This window comes from Patella vulgata, chromosome 2, assembly GCF_932274485.2.
Source record: "Patella vulgata chromosome 2, xgPatVulg1.2, whole genome shotgun sequence".
Taxonomy (NCBI): domain Eukaryota; kingdom Metazoa; phylum Mollusca; class Gastropoda; family Patellidae; genus Patella; species Patella vulgata.
The window spans coordinates 30,668,160-30,688,758 of NC_065880.2; the positions used below are offsets into that span (position 1 = coordinate 30,668,160).

The following is a 20,599-nucleotide window of genomic DNA, read 5'->3' on the forward strand; positions in this document are numbered from 1 at the left end:
TCAGTCAATTTGATTGAAAGTTCGATATATACGGCCTTGATATTATGTTTAGTTGTGGTTAAAATGAGAGTTTAGATGTCGGTATTATACGCTCTGTTGTCACTTGCGTTTACAGAAAAATTATGGAAATTGATCAACATCGCAGCTAACATCACCCCAGTTGAATTGCAGCCCCATTGGATCACTGTTTCCTATTTGTCTGCTTCGGGAGTTACGTAGGCCTACCAGTTACAGTACAAGAGAGACAGAGAGAGAGAGAGAAATGGGGTTTAACGTCCACTCGACACAAACTAGGTCATTTCGGGACTAACATATGGTTTTTAATTTTATTTCAATAATTCGCTTGCGCGTAGGGGTCTTTAGCAGTGGGAGGAAACCTGAGGACCCGGAGAAAAGCCACGAGATTGGACAGGCGACCCTACCCTTTGTCACGTACAACCGGGGATTCGAAACCACGCCAGTTGACTCAATAACAGGCCGTATAATACAGCACGCACGTGCTAACCATTCGGCCATCCCACCCCACCCCCAGTACAAGAGTACATGCAGGCTAACAAGAAGTCGGCTACAATTATGCCTCATTGATTTGGTCCATTCCTTTCAAGCTTTCGCTTCTTATCTATATATTAAAATTCTTACGAATTGAATTGCAACAACTTCTCGAATCGAATAGGATAATGGTACCACCGCCATTGAAAACGTTACTTGATAATCGAGATTATGTAGATGGAGTTAACGCCTGTCAATCAAACGATCGGCCATTCTCGGAGACGGTGAAGAGAGAGTTGACTCCTATTTCTAGTTAAAAATTACAATGGTGATAACTTTGTTCAGAATAAAGTAATTTGACTGAAATTTTCAATATATTCATCTTGCATCATGTAATTTTGGACTGTTATAGCAAGAATGGCCAACTCTCTATTAAAATCTCCCATAATGTATCTTTAATATGCTGTATCTTGCTAATTTGCTAACACCAAATATAAAACTCAAATATGACCGTAATCGGAGTTTGTTCCAGGGTCGAGTATGCTTCTCTGCCTGAAACCCCAAAAGGACATGTCAATATCAATCGCACCTTCGAGACTAACATATGGTTCAATTTTATTTCAAGGACTCTTTCCTTGGCAGTGGGAGGAACCTGGTGGACCTGCAGACATCCGCCCCCTGTTTGGTTCCCGGTTCCGTGTTCTTTCAAATCAGCATTATATCTTTAAATTTCAAGGACTGTGTTCTAGTCATATACTAGTCATAGTATTGTCTTTTATTATGTTTAATAAGAAGGAACTGGTTTTCAAATTCAGGCGAGGGCAGAAAGGAATTTCCACCTTACGTTTTCTTCCTTTGCACGTGACTATAGAAAATAACACAATAACCCATTTCCTTTCCATTATATATCTGCCATTATCCTATCATTCCATAGTGCATGTACGATGACCGGGCTAACGACACTTGCACGAAAATACAACCAGGAAGTGACGTTGCTTATAGAAAGGCAAGTAGATATACATTCATTCAACAGTTTAATATACTTACAAAACTCGTGACATTAATGAAATATTGTTTGATATTCACAGGTGTGTACAGCTAGATCGAAGTGACAAGGAAACTGTCAACAGTTGTCCAATATAACAGATTACATCTGCCGTTCATAATACCCTCATCTGACCATACAGACAGTGAACTGATAAGGTAACCCTCCATCGGAGAGCAAATGTTGTACTTGGGATTAATATACATATTTTGAAACTGTGTCAACGTGGATTTTAAACAATTTATGATAATTTGCTCCCGTAGATATAACTGTTGGCTTTGGATTTATCTCAAATTACCATTTGCGTCAATAGTACTCTAATGACTGTGTTAAGACGATTGGATCATACAAAGTGTTCTGGGATGAAATACTGAGAGCCTGTTGACTTTCAACTAATCCCACTTCAAGAGCCACAGTATCCGTTGGTATTTCGTAATGACTTCCACAGAATAATAAACAAACACCACGATCGGAAATAAGCAGACATTTACGTCTAGCAGAAACACGTTTATTGGAATAATAAGTAATTCGGTGCGGGACATGTACATGTGTTCGGCTCCAATTTAAGTTTTCTATTACACAATTACATGTAAGAAAGCTAAAATCATTATCGGGTCTACGAGTAATGTTCTACGGGAAGGAGTGTTTGAAGAATTCTGAAGATCCGTGCTAAATTTATCGTATCTTGCAACAAGGCTGATAATTTAGGATATATTGCCCTTTTTACAGCAATCTTCCATTAACGAGAGTCCAATAAATCTGTAGATTGAACTCGATGATAAAAGGATTATGACAGGAGAATTACATATTTACAATTCCAGAATATAGACAGGAGTATGTATTTATATATATATATATATATAGAGTAAAATCATAAATGTTAGTTACGGAAACTATCATTACCACAGAATAGACCAACTCAGTTATTTAATACGAGGAAAAACTATTGCAAGTGACACGCAAGATTCCGATTCAACAAATTGTCGAAATAAATTCGGAAGTGATTTATCTCTCGGGTTATTTTTGTTATTTGAAACTAATACATACTCTAATCATTTGAGATGGAAGGCCGTCATTTTTGTGTTTTAAATCTAAACTTTGTGATTGGATTTGGTAATTGAACTTGTGAACTAAATCCTCGACGTAATAAAAGGAAACGTATTAAGAATTCTTCATGTTGATAAAAAAATGGAGTCTTATTCATATCGGGTATTTTTCGCTCTAGGAGTGGTGCGAATCGGCTTGGCGTGTTTTGGAGTTGTTGGTAATATACTTTCAGTGATAGTTTTAGCGCATCGGTCCATGCGATCATCTACTGCTGTGCTGTTGATATGTCTTGCTCTTTACGATACTGTATTTTTGGTAGCTACCGGAGTGACAGCTGTAGTTGGATTAAATACCATATCGATGTCCATGTCACTACTTCATATCGTTGCTGCCTTTTATCCCATTCGTAATATTGCTCAAATGGGGTCGGTTTACGCTACTGTAATTTTAACCGTGGAAAGATTTATTGCCGTAGCCTACCCGATGAAAGCTCGAATTATTTGTACTTTATCGAACAGTCGCAATTTCATGATTGGTGTATTTATTTTCTCTGTGGCCTTTAATATACCGAGATGCTTGCGTTCGTTAATAATTACACCCCCAATGAATGTAACAGCCAACGATTCCATTCCATCTGACAACTACAACTTTTTATATATGCGAGTATATGAAATTTATTTGACGACCATACTATATTTCTTGATACCTTATACACTGATCGTTATACTCAACATACGTTTGTTAATGACCTTAAAAAAAAGCAGAAAAACTACCATAAAACTGAGTTACCACAATAAGAATAAACAGAGACGCGAATCAACATCTATGAGGAATCCAACTGGAAAAGAGGACAGTTTGATATCGTTCGTGATTGGAATCACAGGGTGTTTTTTCGTGTGTTGTTTTGTTCCGTTGGTTTATAACATTATTATCTTGGCTAAACCCAATCTTTTAGCCGAAGCTACCAGATATTATCTGCTGTCCATAGGCGACACAATGTTGTGTGTAAACGCCGCGACCGATTTTATTTTCTACTGTTTATTGGGCCAAAGATTTAGAACGTTATTCATTAAAACATTCTGCCCTTTCATTAGAAAATCAAAGACGGTGATGGAAATATAGGCACAAAACTTGTTTGTTAATGATTTGTTGAACTTAATTACGAAACTAAGGACTTGTTGAATATAATTACGAATCTAAAGAGCATTTATACAATGCAAAATTGAATGTGTTTTCGTGGCATTCTTACGTCCGTATAAACTACATGTATATAAGACCTAGAAGTGCTTTTGTTTATAAAGAATTAATCAATATTTTATAAAATTGATATAGTGAATAGTCTAGTAGTAATGTTCATAGAAAACATTAGCCATGTGAAATTCATGGATAACTCCAGAGCTAGCAGATGGTCGGGAAGGAGCAAGCAAACCCATTTGGACAGTGTAATGACCAACAGTATAATTACTATAATCCACAACTACTGCTTTCATTTTCCACCACAATAATACTAACGAAAAACTAGATTTAACCCACTCAGAGATATATACGTCACACACGATTTATGTATTATACAATTGCCTTAATAAATTATAAATGTATAAATTACTGTTAAAATTGTGTCAGTTCAATCTGTTTAGTTTAGTGTCCAGAAAATAAATACTGGATATTCTTCGATTGAAATTCGTCTGAATTCTTAAATTTGATATATCATAATACAGAGCTTAATATTGGGTCTATATTAATTTCCAAACATCTTTCATGAGTCTATGCTTTCATCAAGACACAATTTTTATAATATAATATTTCCCAATTACTTTTACCTCAGTGCGCAAAAGATAAATTTATCATTCAAAACGTAAGTATTTTGGGAAATTATGACTGGTCTACAATTAGAGAACCTTAAAGAAAATGTAATATTTGCTTAATGAAATCGCGAGTAGGTTATGATATTTGTGCACATTTGTTCAGCAGCGGAAATGATTTTCTCTGTGTGATACTTATTAAGATTTAGCTTAAGTTTGACGATTTCGAGATTTGCATTGAAATTCTGTATAACAAAATGGCATCATGTTTCGGTTATAAATCCAGGAATCTTGAAGTTTAATCAGATATAGCAGGAAGTAGATAGGTCGAAATGGGCTGATATATCGATAAATTGACATTTTGCTGTTTTCTCTTCGTATTGTCACGTGAGCTGGGAATGTGGTCTATTACTGTAAATAAAGGGGTAATAACGGATTAGAAACCTAAAGTCATCCTGTTTAGCAAAATTATGATGGAAAGTCCATTTATTCCAAAGCTAATAATAAGTCACTGTTAAACACTAACCACATTCTATATTTCTGGTACTGTGTTAAAAGAGAAATTAGCAGCGGTCGGTAAAATACATTTTTTTGATTGAACGTGATTTGACTACTCGTATACAGCTATACATCGGGGATGTTCAAATAAGATAGTATACGAAATCAGGGATGAATCTGCAAATTCATCGCTGTGTCTTTATAAGATTTATTATGTGTGAACTATCCACATATATAACCTGTACAAAATACGTATTGATTGGATTTTCAATAAGTAGACACATCTATTGTTGTTTTGAATGCTAATATAATATAATGTATTTTCATTTTGTTTCACTGTATCGATTTTTGAATGAAATGGGTTCTTCTACGCATAACCCCCTGTGGGATTCAGGTAAATGTGTCCTTTAGTGTCAAAAAGTCCCAAACTCTGCACATTTTCGAAAGAAAATCATTAACGTCCTTCATTTGGTGCAAATTTCATTAGAATTAACCAAGGGGAAAGTAAACAATCCTTATACTCTTGTCTTGAAATGAATAGTAAGTTATTGTGTTTATAAATTACAACCATCGTGAAATATATTGTGACTGTGAGATATTTACTAGATCCACGAGACAGAAAGGTGATGGCATTGTTTAAGCAACATGATATAAATTGGACATGGAATAATCAACCGAATTGCATGTAGCACCACTTACACGCGTTAAAGGTCATATGAGTTCACAACTTCATAAAGTCATTTCCCGTTATCTTTAAGAATAACCAAACTGAAGCTAATTTATTCATTTCATTTTATGTAGCGTTATCATTAGAACCTCTTCAGCTACAAATTAATCATTTCCTTTTCAATATCAAACGGATATATAATACACTAATAACTTGTCGTTTTTATTCCGAATCCAACAATCTGAATGTAATGAATATTCGTCGTATGGGTCATAACTTTAACGACGAACATAAGTCCAGTTTCGCCCCTTATCTGGAGAGTCTTAATAAAAGATTGGTTATATTTACAGATCAAACAAAACATTTATCTAAGCCTATAAATATAAATGAAATCATAGGTAATTATGTTAAATAAAACGTGGAAAATGGTAATGATACAAGTCTTACAAAACACGATTTCGGATGAAATTCGGCTTCAATTAACGGTACGTATCACAGTATTGGTTCCCGATGAGGTCAACACTTCATATGATACTTTTATTGTTCTTCAAACATATCATGTACTAAACTTCTTATAGTTAAAGACTAATCAACAAAGGAATTTGGGATTCAAATTGACATTCACGTAATACCCCAGTGTGGCAGTTAGAATTCGAAATAAGAGAAGTCCGTAACGCCGCTGTTCTGGCAAAATGTTCCATGCAGCACACTGTATGGCGTGTATATAACCCCCATCAGTATTAGCCCAGTCGACAGAAAAGTAGAGAAATTAAACCTCATTTCATTTCAGCTCGGAATTCAAAACTGGATAATCTAATTTATTATAAAATAAATATATGATCTATTCCGTTGGACTTGGTAGTCAACAGAAAAATACTTTCGTTTAGGAGAAATACCGTTGCTCGGTTATATGGGTATAATGTGGGTAAACTACAAAGTGAAAATTTTAGACACTTGTTATAAAGTTACGAGCAATTTAGGCAACCACGCAATATTTTAGCTTGCGCTGATTGGTCAAACAAAAAATGGCCCTTTGTTGCGTGCTTTCGCATACACAGCGATTGATTTACGATTTCAGATCCACAAGCAATTCTTTTTTTGGAATAAAACCAGTGATTGTTTCCCATGAAATTTGAGTTCTGTTAATGTGTTCCTCAATCGCTAAATGGCACTTAATGATTATGTTTTCATAATCATCGGTTCCACTTATATTGCGAGAGTAACAGAATGGAAACGAAATAAATAGAAATTGGCTAATAACGACGTTTTAAGAAAACAGTTTATTAATATAGTTGAATAAAAATATTACAGTGTGTCTTCATTTATGTGGGTAACGGCTTAATTTGAAATAAAAATGACCATATTCGTGTTTGTTTCTGGTGGATTTGATAGTGTCTATAGATAGTGAACATATCTAGGCCAGTCTCAATATTAAAACTCAGTATTAAACTCATTGGGTTGAAATCAATAAACCTAAATCCCGTGCCCAGTTTATTATGCAATTCTCAAGGCAGCTCTAGATTCATGTTAACTGTCAAAACAAATGTCGACTTCCTTATAAACCTACACAGCAATAGAAAAGACAAATTACTATGTTTTACAGAACAAGAATCAATTTACGAGATGTCATGACACAACCGTCGCCAAATTCATTTAACTTCTACTTCTTCGCCTTCAACTTCAAAACCAAGAAAACTGAGGTTAACTTTCTGTAGCTGTTATTTCCGATGGGAAATCTGTGAATAGGAAAAAAAACTTCTGTATCTTGGCATTTATTGCAACCTAGAAACGATATTGCTTGCTCAGAGAGTTCTTTAAGGCAACACCAGTTAGATTTTCTGTACTTTGGGGTCTTGATAAATAACTAGTCACTTGAATGACATGAAAGGAAATTTGTTTAAAATTTCAAAACTTAAACATCTTTAGCTAAAAGATTTTGAAATGCACAACCAGCTCTTTTGGTTATCAAATAAGTATTTTTTTCTCGAAGAAATAAGAAGGAAACTGTTAAAACTGTTAACAGGCGTAAAAGATCAGAAAACGAAACTGGATAGCCTAAATGGCTTATTCTTATAATTTGGTCCAATTCCATAGCCAGACACAATTTGGGTATTATTTTAGGTTATAAAGACGAAGAAAACTTAAACATCTTTAGCTAAAAGATTTTGAAATGCACAACCAGCTCTTTTGGTTATCAAATAAGTATTTTTTTCTCGAAGAAATAAGAAGGAAACTGTTAAAACTGTTAACAGGCGTAAAAGATCAGAAAACGAAACTGGATAGCCTAAATGGCTTATTCTTATAATTTGGTCCAATTCCATAGCCAGACACAATTTGGGTATTATTTTAGGTTATAAAGACGAAGAAAATGCGACATTTTCAGAACTGTTTAACATAATTGCAAACAACAATGCGCTGTTTACATTCTTAAGCGTAGATGATATATTTTTAAACTATTCGATCAGTCTTGGATCATGTAATTGACTACCAGATACGTTGATTTGTGGCCTGGTAATGCCGAGAAGAGCTCAAACGTTTTTTGCCTAATTTAAACGGACGTATTTACCCTGGTGGATTCTTGACTATATCACTTTTTCGAGATATCTATTTTAACTACCCTGTAAGAAATTAACACGTGCAAATGACGATAATGATCCATTATATCTGTACGTACTTATATCTCACTTTTACTTTAATACCGCAAACGCTTTTCAAATTAGGTATTTCGGTGGTAAGACGCTGGCTCACTAAACTGTTCGCTCCCGGTGTTGGACGCGAAAGTTTCGCGGGATTTTCCGGTCCGGTTTCCCGTTATCAGTGGCGCCAGGACGGAGAGTCTGGCAAGCGACAGTGTTTAGTCGTCCGGATGGGACGCATACACTTAAAAGTACCCTTGAAGTTGGAATAAGAGTATGTCGTAGTGCCGCTGTCCGAGCAAATTTTCCCTCATAGTACACTGCCTGCATGGCGTATACTCCTCTTCGTCAGCCCGCTAGACGCAGAACATTTCGTTTCATGTCCGCAGTCTTGTCGTCTGGGTTTTGCTTTCCCTGCTCTTACTATTAGAGAAGTCACACGTATGAAAATATTGGAGCAGACATAATATTATGGTTTATTCATTTTACTCGCTGAATGAATGTTTTAGCAGATATATAAAGATACGGTATTATTGTTGGTTAAATACCAAATTTTACCATGTTTACCTTTGTCGTAAATCAGACTAACTAACGTGTTGCAATTATTTTTAAGGTGACAGTTTTCGCACTCGAACATATTGTAAATGCAATTATTATTCGTTTACGCATATATGATGTGGCTGATACTCTACAAAATTCTAGTCTAGATATAGAATGAAGTCTAAACCTTCGCCCATTGACTGTTTTGATTTTATTACAATATGAAATCTGGTGGGAATAGTTTTATAGAAAACAGAAATTAAGGAAATAGGAGTTTGAATTGTCGCGTATTTTAAATACAGATGGTATTCAAATGAGATTGTCTGCAATATATCAAAGTAAATGTTTTAAGGAGCACATACAGTAAACATGTAAAAGTGGTATGTACTTCAGGTCAATGTCTATAATAAACCCTCAACACCAATTTCACACCAATCTGATTACAAATTTTCGATATATGACCGTCTATGTAAAAGCTCTCTAGGACAATGTTTCTGCAATGACACCTTCAATGGGGAAGCGGACCCTAAGCTCTCCGAACCTGGAATAACCTAGTGTCGAACTCCCCTATAGTACTGAGGGTAAAAAAAGCTCACGGTGTTGATCTGCTGCAAACAAGTATCCGCTAGTGTATTCCGGTAGACTGCGGTCGTTTTCTGGTAGAAGGAAAGCTCGCACGGATAAACTGAGTACAGGCAAATAACTATCGTTGAGAAGGGATTAACATAAATATTTGAACTTAACTTCGACTTCAAAGATATGGCTTGACGCTTATGTAAGACGATGCCTGGTGGCTTTTGTGAGTTAGGAACTTAGAGTATTCAGCACGACTATGCCTTTAGCCAAGGAGTTTCCCTTTATATTCGTATTATCATATCAGTTAAAACGCCTCAGCACGACTGTGCCTTTAGCCGTTCGTTCGTTCGTTTCTGGGGTTTTACGTCCACTTCCACCTAAGGTGATATCGTAGACAAGGCCTTTAGCCAATGAGTTTCCCTTTAAATTCGTATTATCATATCAGTTAAAACAGTACTCTTTTAAAAATGTAAGAAAGGGTCGTTCCATAAGCTTGTCATTAAAAGCTGGTTGACCGATGTGTGAATAAAGGCGAGTAATTTTTACTCGGAATATATTTTACTTCCCGAGTGTGAAAGTTAACAGGGCTACTGAATACGTGTCAAAGTTTCGTTCTACTTAAAGAAGGTGATCTACATATTTTGTCCAAAATTTCGTGGGTTTGAAGGCTTTCTACCACAGATGGAGCAACAAGTGGCAACATCTTGTTCAAAAGCAGGTATGAGGTTCACCTTGGAAATCTTGGGATTCACAAACTGGAAGTAGCAAGTTAAAGTGCAACTGTCCGCCATACAATTTAACAAAACCAACCTATTACTCTCTTATCCGTCCGCCGCAAAATCATGAATATTCAGCAAAACCTGGCAGAAAATATATATTTAAACCCTTTTCTTTAACCAAAAAGTCAACAAAAGTTACCATGCAAAAGGGGGAAAAAGAAAAAATCTAAAACTAACTTTGGCACTAGCATTACTAATGACGTCAATAATGTAATCTGTACTTAAGGGTAGTGTTAAACGGAGGTACCTAGCATGACCCGTCAAGCTGTCCAATAATTTGCTATGCGCCCTATTTTGCTATAAGCAGGGCTAGTTTTTGTGCACAAGGCAAGATAATAATATGCTTTTCTAGTACACCTCAGCCGAGGTTAAACAGGGTTTTGTTTATATTGATATGCCTCTTACAGGTTAAATTAATTGTTCAGATGTTATATCTGGAACAATAATCACAAATAACTCCTATTTTTAAAATAACTTATATTAGTTTTCCATCAATATAAATGTTCTCGTGTACGAATCATACCCACTTAATTATGTCAAAAAGTTGATCTCATTCTTAGCTCCATTGCTTATAAACTACTTCTATTTTATATTAGTTATTTTCATACCCATCTTCTGTTTGGGGGATGCTCACTAGTCCGCGTGTTCATTAGTCCACCGATATCTATTATTAGGGTTAGGGTTGGGTTAGGTTTATTGATACCCATATTTATAGTATTTTGTATAGTGGCGGACTCATGCACCCCCCGGTCTAATGAACCCCTTTCTTCTGTTTTATAGGAGTTATTTCTGTACCCATATTGTGTGTATGCTTGCTGTGTTATAATATCTAATTAGCCAGGTGTTGGTAACTTCGTGTATCCTAGTTGAGAAGACAACTTGAAGATCTAAGGTAAACTCTTTAGTTGTAATTTGGGCTAATGCCTCACTTAAGGGCTCACATGCGAATTTCTTTTCCTGCTTGTAATTTCACTTGTAATTTATATCATATGCAATCAGAAATAGTTTCAGCTTAAAGTTCCAGGAGATAAGTAGTTCGTTACGCCCTATATAATTTGCGTAGAATTTACGATATGGTGTAGTGGTCTGACCAGATTCCCAATTAGGCTCATTACTGTTACTGTAGTTACAAATTAAAGTAACAAATATAGTACTTAAACCAGACATTTTTGTAAATAACGTGGTAGACTTACAAAAGATACATGCAAGTATACATAATAGTTAAGACAGATATTGATGCAAATAAAGTGGTAGACTTACATAATATACAATATTCAAGCATGCATAACGTAAGACAGATATTTTTGTAAATAAAGTGGTAGACTTACGTAATACACAATACACTATTGAAGTAGGCATATTACAAATGAAAAACGTATTTGTAATACAATATTCAAGTGAGCATAATACGAAAAACAGACATTTTTGTAAATAAAATGGTAGACTTACATAATATACAATACAATATTCAAGTATACATAAGAACGACAATGAAAGAAAGAAACTCAACACAATAAAATAAATTCTCCGCTGTTATAAAATAGCTTGCAAAAGAGAACATAAAACCAAAAATATACTTAACGATGGATTAAGTGAGAGTTAAATCTGCCTATTGCAGGTCTTTTTGTTGGCTTCAATTGTTAAGTAACTATTATTTAGACACATATTCACCTGCCAAGTCTATAATCAACTCTCTGGACAATCGGATGGATGGTCGAGAATTCAATGAATAAGAACACCCGCGAGAATCATAAATTAACGATAAAATGGATTAGTGAGACATTGCTACGGCAATAAACAATGTACGTAACAATCTGCTTGAAAAACTCATAACATTGATATCTTCGCTAAGAATAATTAAATTGGATGGTATTTTCAATATACCCAATTTGCATTATCTATTTTAAACTATTATAGCAAGAAGGGCCCGCTCTTTATCTAAATCTTACATAATGCATCTTTAACTGGTGTAGTTTCACTCGGGTCCCACGCACAAGGCACCTAACCAAACCGGGGCCAAGTACAAACGCTACATCGGATTTAATATTTGTTCCCAGAGAGATTTTAAAGTGGACAAGTGGTGTTAAGTATGAAATCAATATGAGTTTATGTTCCAGATAACTATAAAATTCAACTATCAAAGGGTTGAAGTGTAGACCACGACCATCTTTTTTGTACTTAATTCTGATATGAATTGCTTATCTGATCTGCCTTCAATATTATCTCCTGTCAAATTTTAAATTATATGTGTCAATTACCTGCTGAGTTGCTTTGAAGATATGTTAATCAATTTACCCATTGTAATTATGGTCTCAAATTACATTTTTTAAAAGGCAGCATTATTTTAATTAGCGCGTGCGAGTACCATCTGGACCATATTCGATATTACAATCGCCCAAGGCCTAATTCTATTTTATGTGTTTTGGTAACTGTAATAAAATACACTCGTTGAACCTAAAGTTACGCCTATTCATTAGTTCTGAGATCATCTGTATTTTATTCTTCATTCATTTGGGTTTTCTGAATCTCCAAACTTGCGATGCCAGTGGTTGTGCCAAAGAAAGAGAACATATGTGCTTGTTACACCAATTACATGGCACAGCGGGGTTTGATACGTATGTTTATTAATGTATAATAACTGTTATTACATTAAATCGCTTTATGAATACATCATATTTGACCAATTGTTTATTGATCTCACTAACAATAACTGGGCTTTAATAGGATGTAATTATTCTCATTTACACCCTAGTTAATTTGTGTACAATATCCCGAATTTAAATAGATAACTGTGCAGATTACATGAATACAGTGAAACTTTAGAAATTGTTTCCCTAACAGTTATTGGTATCCACGTCATAATGGATGAAGTATCAACGAAAGGTCAGACATCAAAACAGTTCAATCACGCTTCCAATTTTATGACACATTATCAAACGTAATTAGATGATATTAAGTTATTTTGATCCATAGCATAACTAAATTGCGGTTTCGGCATGCCTAAATTTTGTATTTTAGAAAATGTATTTATATATAAATATAAATGAAAGACCTTGCTGCATTGGATACAGTCAGTATGGAAAAGGAAAAGCGCACTAACGATGAAGCAAAAGGTTCGATCCAGTTGTTGGCCGAGAAATATCCTCCCTCGAGATTGTCCATTCGGATTTTCCATTGTTAATGGAAAGGACGGAATCACGGAATGGTACCCTACGAATCAACTGAAAGGGGAAGAATATGGCTATATCCCCCGTGTCTTACATTTCAACGCAATCCCTAAGCCGCCAGTGCGCCATTACAGCTATTTTAATTTTTGTTAGAGATGCACTGAAACAAAATAATCAAACGACGAACTTCGTAGTCCAAATATTAAATAAAAATGAAATCACCACTACTTATTGCAAATGAGTCGAATCCCGACTCTTGACAACAGTCCTGTTTCTTAATCTGAAAAGGTTACCCTGGGGAGTTGAATGACACTTCACAGGAAATTTATTGCTCAGTGACACATTCCGACAAATGCTTTTTGTGTCGCCGCTACGTAAATTCACTATTTTATCCCCGGCCTTTCATAAAATGCAGCGGGTTAATAAAAAGGGTTCGTAGGTTTGTCTGCCTTTTCACACTTGTGGGACATAAAACCTTTCTAATAGCGCAGGTGTCTATTAGATGTATACCACGATGACTGCACAGACTTAACCAAGATAAACAAAATGATTGGTCGATAATTTTGAATATTATTAATAATAATAATAATGTTTTATTCAGTAAACAGGTCATCGACCCAAAGTTACAAGGTTGTAAATATATAAATAATAAATATATACATGTATACAAATATATCAAACAGGTCATTAAATAAATAAATTAGCTGCTATAATGAACATTTTAAAAAGTGTTAATTTATTTACAATAAACAGTTTAATTCATAATTTGATGATTTCTAATCTTTATGGCTGCATTTATAAAATTTGACAAAGATAATAAAAATTCTCTATCTTTATATGTACACAATTTATAAAAATAATTAATATCGGAAGAGTCTACAAAATCTAAATATTTAACACGAGTGTCTTGTAATAATTTACATTTACATATGAAATGAAAAGAATCTTCTGGTTCTAATTCACATAATGGACACAAATTTGTTTTACTTAATTTTCTTCTAAACATATTTACATATAATGGCAATAAGTTTAAACGTAACAGAGTGATATTTCTTTTGGCTACTTTTGGAATATGTACAGACAAGTATTGTTCTGGAATTAAATTAAGCTTGAAACATTTATATTCTGATAGACTACTGCTCTCGTTTAGTTTCGATGACCATTCCTGTGCGTTAATATCAGTTAATCGTTGTTTTAATAATGTCATAAATAATCGTTTGTCTCCAACATTTTGGTTAAACCATACATAGCCGAATCCCAAAGAACAAAGCACATGTTTTACTTTGGTCGCCCATGTTTCCCTTCCAGCACTATCTAAATTACACAACATTATATATACTTGCTTAGGGTATCTATCTGAGGTCATATTTAATAATTTGACCCAATATTTAATACAATTTGAAATATAAGATACCGATAAACCATAGCGGCCACATTCTCCCAGTGATCCTACGGTTGTGCCAGATTTGTGTACGCCTAAAATGTATTTACAATATGCACTATGAACTTTCTCAATATCTTCTCTGTATTCGAAGCCCCATACTTGTGACCCATACAACAATACCGGCTTGATAATTACATCAAATATTTTGAAAGCATGATCTAGGGATATACAGTCGACAGTTCTAAGAAGACATTTTACGGGTATAAGAGCTTTATCAGCTTTGACACTTAAACTATACAAAGGTTTACTCCAACATAATCGCGACGAAAATAATATACCTAAATAATTGTAATAAGAAACAACTTCTAATTTTACATTATTATAATAAAACACTTCGATATTCTTAGTAATACCACCATTTCTAAAAATTACAATCTTTGTCTTTGAAAGGTTTACATTTAAATTAAAATTAGTACAAAATTTATACAAAATATTTAGTTTTCTTTGTAAATCACCAACCGAGTCTGATAATATGCTAAGATCATCTGCATATAATAACATAATTATATCGTTTGCTTCTTGCGTAGTGAACAACCCTCTTACATCACTAGCTTCCATCATTTCTACGAGTTGATTGACATAAAAACAAAATAGAAGAGGACTTAATATGCATCCTTGTTTAACGCCTGATAAACAGTCAAAATAGGGGGTTATGTTGGATGCTACTTTTACACTTGATAATACATTGGAGTACATGCTTTTTAATGCTAAATACATCTTACCATTCACACCTTTTGTTAGCATTAATGCTAATAGTTTCTTTCGATTCAATGAGTCAAAAGCACGAGAAAAGTCTACAAATAAAGAATACATTCTCCCCTTTGATTTTGTGAGATATTTTTGAATAAGACCATGTAAAGTAAAAATATTATCGACAGTAGAGTACCCTTTCCTAAAGCCTGCTTGTGCTTCACAATACTTATTTTCGACACAACACCAATTTTGTAATCTATTATTGAGCACAGCACAGTATATTTTACCGATACAATCAGTCAGAGATATGCCTCTGTAGTTTGATGGGTCATGTTTTGTTCCTTTCTTGTGCAGAGGTGTGATTAGGCTCCTTGACCACGAGTTTGGAAATCTGCCTTCATCAAATAGGGTATTATACAAAGTTGTGAGAACTGGGCCTATTAGTTCTACACATGACTTATAGAAATCAATTCCTAGACCGTCTGGACCAGGTGAAGTACCTGCTTTCATATTGTCTATACATTTCTTAATTTCATAATATGTTATAGGTTCATTTAAAATATTACTAGACTCACTAATTGTAATATTAATATTAATATTATCTACTCTCTGTGAATCAGTTATTGGATTTAGCAGTGTTTCAAAGTAGTTCACCCATTGACTTGGGGTTATTCTGTCAGATACCGAAACCTTTTGACGAAAACCTTTTACAGTCTGCCAAAACTTACTTGGATCATTTAAATTTTGAAGTAACTGATTACAGACATGTCGATTATATTCTATTTTTTTAAAACTACACAATTCTTTGAATTTATTTTTGCATGTATTAAATAGTTTCAAATCAATAACAGAATTACTAAGTCTAAATTTATCTAATGCGCAGTACTTACTATTCTTGCTATTTACACAGTCGGAGTCAAACCATGGCGGTTGCTCCTCTGTTTTAAAATGATATGACCTTTTCCTGCTGTTCATTGATTTTGCACAAGATTTAATAAAGTTCGTTACACATTCTATAGCCAGGTCCACCTCCGTTAACAGTAAATGTTTGAATTCAAAATTAAAATTATCAAAGTTCGTATTTATCTCCATAGCGAATTCGTCCTTTTTACTGGGCTTCCATACATATTTGTTGTAGGGGGTTGTCTGTATATTTGTGCTTTCGGTTAAGAAACCTTCTACATGGCATTGAATATGGAATTCTAAGGGCAGATGATCCGATTCGTCTTTACATTGAACATAAAAATAGTCAATAAGATTGAACATTTCAGTGGAAGTAATGACATAGTCTACAACACTAGAACCATTATGTTTTATACAAGTCATTGCACCAAACTTATCACGATCACTCCTCCCATTTAGCATATGAACATTGAATACAGCACACATGCGTATTAATTTAAGTCCAAATTTGTTAACTTCATTATCCTGCGAATTTCTTGGAATGTCAAAACCGTCAGTATTGTATTCAGCATCTTCGAGACCCGGTAAATATTCTATGTTATCATCTAATATATAATCTTTCAGCTGGCCACATCTGGAATTGAAGTCCCCAGCCAATATAAAATTTACATCAGGATATTCACTTTCAACTTCAACTAAGTTTTCTTCAAATTGTTCAAACAGGCAGCCATTCGTGTGTACTTTACTCCCTTCAGGTGCAATATAAACAAAACAGAACACTGCATCCTTTTCCCAACCAAAGTAGGCAGCATTAAATTTCAAAAGTATAGTTTCTGTATAACAACTCTTTATTCTAACAATACCAGCTGCTATTGTTTCTCGGAAGTACACGACTAACCCACCCCTTTCTTTACCATTTCCTCGAATACATACTTCATATTTATAATCTGTAAGAACTTCATCATATTTAAAGTCATCTCCACACCATGTCTCTATTAAACATATAACATCAAATTGGCTCAAATAATGTTTAAAATCGCCAAATTTACATTTACTCTTTAGTCCATTTACGTTCCAACAGACACATTTTAGTTTTTTAACACTCGAATAAAATTCAGAAACTTCCGGATGTGATGTGATTTGCTATTTGTTGTTTTCACTTAGAACTATTATCTTTTCGGCTTCAAGGTCGAACGTATACACATCTTGATTAACTATTAACTTGTCGAATTTCAAATACGCTCTCGCATTTTGATCATTCTTCTTAACTTCATTCAACTTAGGTATGAGCGCTCTTCTGATTTTTCGAACTCGTTCACTGAAATCTTCTCCGACTCTCAAATTAGAGTCAAATGATTTGAGGTGTAGTCTACAACTTCGTAAAATCGTGTCTCGGTCTTTTAATCTATTTAACACTATTAACATAGGTCTTGGTCTTGTTGCGTTTGGCGTTCTTTTTCCAATTCGGTGAGCTCGTTCAATCCCAATATCTTTGTCACTCTTACAACCTTCAATATTAAATTCCTCAGACAAAATTTTCCTTACCAGTTCTTCTCCATTTTCATTCCTATCGCCTGTTTCTGCTATTCCATAGATAATAATATTTTTCTCTTTGCCTTTATTTTCCAGTGAATCCAGTTTTGAGCCGAAGTTAACAAAATTCGTTTTCATGTCATGCACATCCGATTTTAGTTTAAGAAACTCTTCTTTAATATTCATATCTCGCATTTCTTGTCTCATATCGGCTATATCACCTTTTAATGATTGAAGCACAGTCATAAGGTCTAAATCCTTATCTTTGTCCTGTGGATAAACAATATCTCCGGTCCTTGAGATCTGACCTTGACGGGTAGAAGGGCCTGGATTACTCTCGATATCACCCGATAACAGCAATACCAGCGTGGAGATTATCAAAAGTGTCATAATCCTATTATTCTGTCGAATAATTCCAACATATGTCTTCAAAGATGCACTTTTGTATCGACAACAGCTAATTTGCATCCTCCAAATAGCAATTTCGGGCCCCATTTCAACAAAAATTGAAAACCTATTATTGGGTAATAATGACGTACATGGTGTACAGTTTTTCCAACAGCACAATCTTGCATGAGCATTTTCTGCTTGGGCTAAATTTTGATTTGCTCGAAGCGGTACATAAAGAAAAATTTGCAATTAATTAATATGTTTATTTTGGAATTAAGGATATCAGTCCCATTCTTGGGTTGTTTTGAAATACTTTTAAAGATAATAGACTTAGGGAGCATCCTATATTGAGACACGGTCACTAAGAACAGTCAAGCGACTATTTTCATCGCAAGAATTTTGGGTAGGCACTTTGATTTATTTTATTAAAACAAATTTATTAAATATAATGCCTTCTTTTCGGTAATTGATACATCGTTAGGTTCTTGGCAACACTGTTTTCAAAGTATTAGTACTTTGCAGAATTATTTCACTATGGACAAATCCAGCAGAATCGTAATTAGTTCTTATAAGTTTAGAGTGTACCGCTGTGTTTTGCAGATTGTTTCTCTTTGACGGACCTGTTTTGAATATTTGGTAATTAGGCACGTTTATATTTAGAATATAAAATCCTATTACATGTAATTAGCTTTATTGGGCCTTAATTAACTCCATTTACCCTTATTAATTAGCGGTAAAAGCATGAGAAAACTATTTAAATGTTGTCTTTATAGAAATAACCAGCTTGTAAAATTAATGACAAACTTGCTTTTTGAGCTATTGAAATTTGGATCTCAGCAATAATCCAAATTACTTGTTTCACATAAATTACTACAACCAACCAAGCATATAATAATACTTCAGACTAGACTTCTTCCTCGGTCTTACAGCAGATTCAACTAAAATTAGATCAAAAGATTTCCTTCTGTAAGTGCTACTTACAAACCACTCTTTTATACTTTGAACGAAAAGGGTCCGGAATTGGGTCATTATCTTTAGGAAATGTTGCTCAATTGCTACTTGGAGAAATGTCAATGGTTTAATCTATGTCGTGATTCGGGACTACAGGCTGGATAATCAAATCTCATAATGACGACTTAATGTGTTCGTCTGCCCCACCACCCCCACACACACTCCCATTAGATAGTTTCGTCATACTAAAAACGGGGTGGGGTATTCCAATAAAACCGTATACATTCTTGTAGCTGTTGGAAATCAGACAGGTCTATGGTCCGGATTATGCCATATAATTCCAGATCTGGTGAATACAGATAGATATAGCCAACCATTAATTCCCCTCATGTAGTTTCTTCTTTTTAATGGAGAAGACCGTGGATGCTCAAGTGATCTAACGCGTGCGCTTTTGGTCTGTCATTGAGTCAAGTGACGTGGTGTCGATCACAAGCTTGTACGTGACGGGGAGCCTGCTCAACGAATTATTGACATAAACTTTTTAGTCCCGATATAACCTAGTTTGCGAAAAGTAGGATAGTTACATGTTTACTAGAACGAGTGGCGTAAATGTACGCTTGATGAAAATGTGAGGACATATATAGTTATATCTTTGCTAATTTATGTATATTCACCACAACAATATATCGAACATATAGGTCCATGTAAATTATGTAATTATTATCACTTTGAGAAGTTGTCACGGAATCACGGTACCTTGTACGTTCTTGCAAATTTCTTAATAAATAACATGAATTCCCATGCGTAGTACTCAATTTGATTCATGTTAGAAGTGTTTCCCTGTCCAGCAAATGTCATTTCAAGGACTCTAGATTTAAAAATTTCTACGGTAGATTAAGCCCGCAAGGAAAGCCCGCACCTGCCGTGCTCGGCTCGTGGCTGCATCACTCATGTTATGGGCCCGTGCAGCATCAGCCTGTCTCATCCCCCCCCCCCCGCCAAACAAAGTCGATATGTACGCCCCTGACTCCAGTCTAAAGATGTTTATTTTGAACCACATATTGTTTTATAATATGTGATAGAAATCGTTCAACGTAAAAAATATTTGGCAAAACGTTAGGGCCGTTATTAGAGACGAGAATTAACATTAAATCTATGGTGACCTGGGGCCTGAAATAGAACATCACATCTGCATAATTACCAACATCACGTAGCCCTTTACAATCTCTTTAATTCTAAAAATCAGATACGGTCAATGACCCGGATATATGCCTTGTAACGATAGGGTTGAAAAACTAATTTAACATCGGGATAAAACTCGTCTATCATGTAGTCATGGACTGTATCTGGATTTATTTTTATAATTAGCAATTTTAATTACATACTTAAGTCTGCAGATTATGACGTTTCGCCAAGAAAAAAAAGTACACGTGTTTACG

At 34.7% G+C, this 20,599-nt stretch overlaps 1 protein-coding gene across 1 annotated transcript in view; it reads left to right on the forward strand.

The window, feature by feature from the left end:
* LOC126811087 (FMRFamide receptor) overlaps positions 1–4,187 on the forward strand; it is a 34,709-nt gene extending 30,522 nt beyond the window's left edge. The window contains exon 2 of the mRNA XM_050536565.2: positions 1,578–4,187. Coding sequence (XP_050392522.1) covers positions 2,723–3,703 — 981 coding nt within the window. The 5' untranslated portion in view covers positions 1,578–2,722 and the 3' untranslated portion in view covers positions 3,704–4,187. The remainder of the gene's footprint in view (positions 1–1,577) is intronic.
* Positions 4,188–20,599: the final 16,412 nt, after the last annotated feature.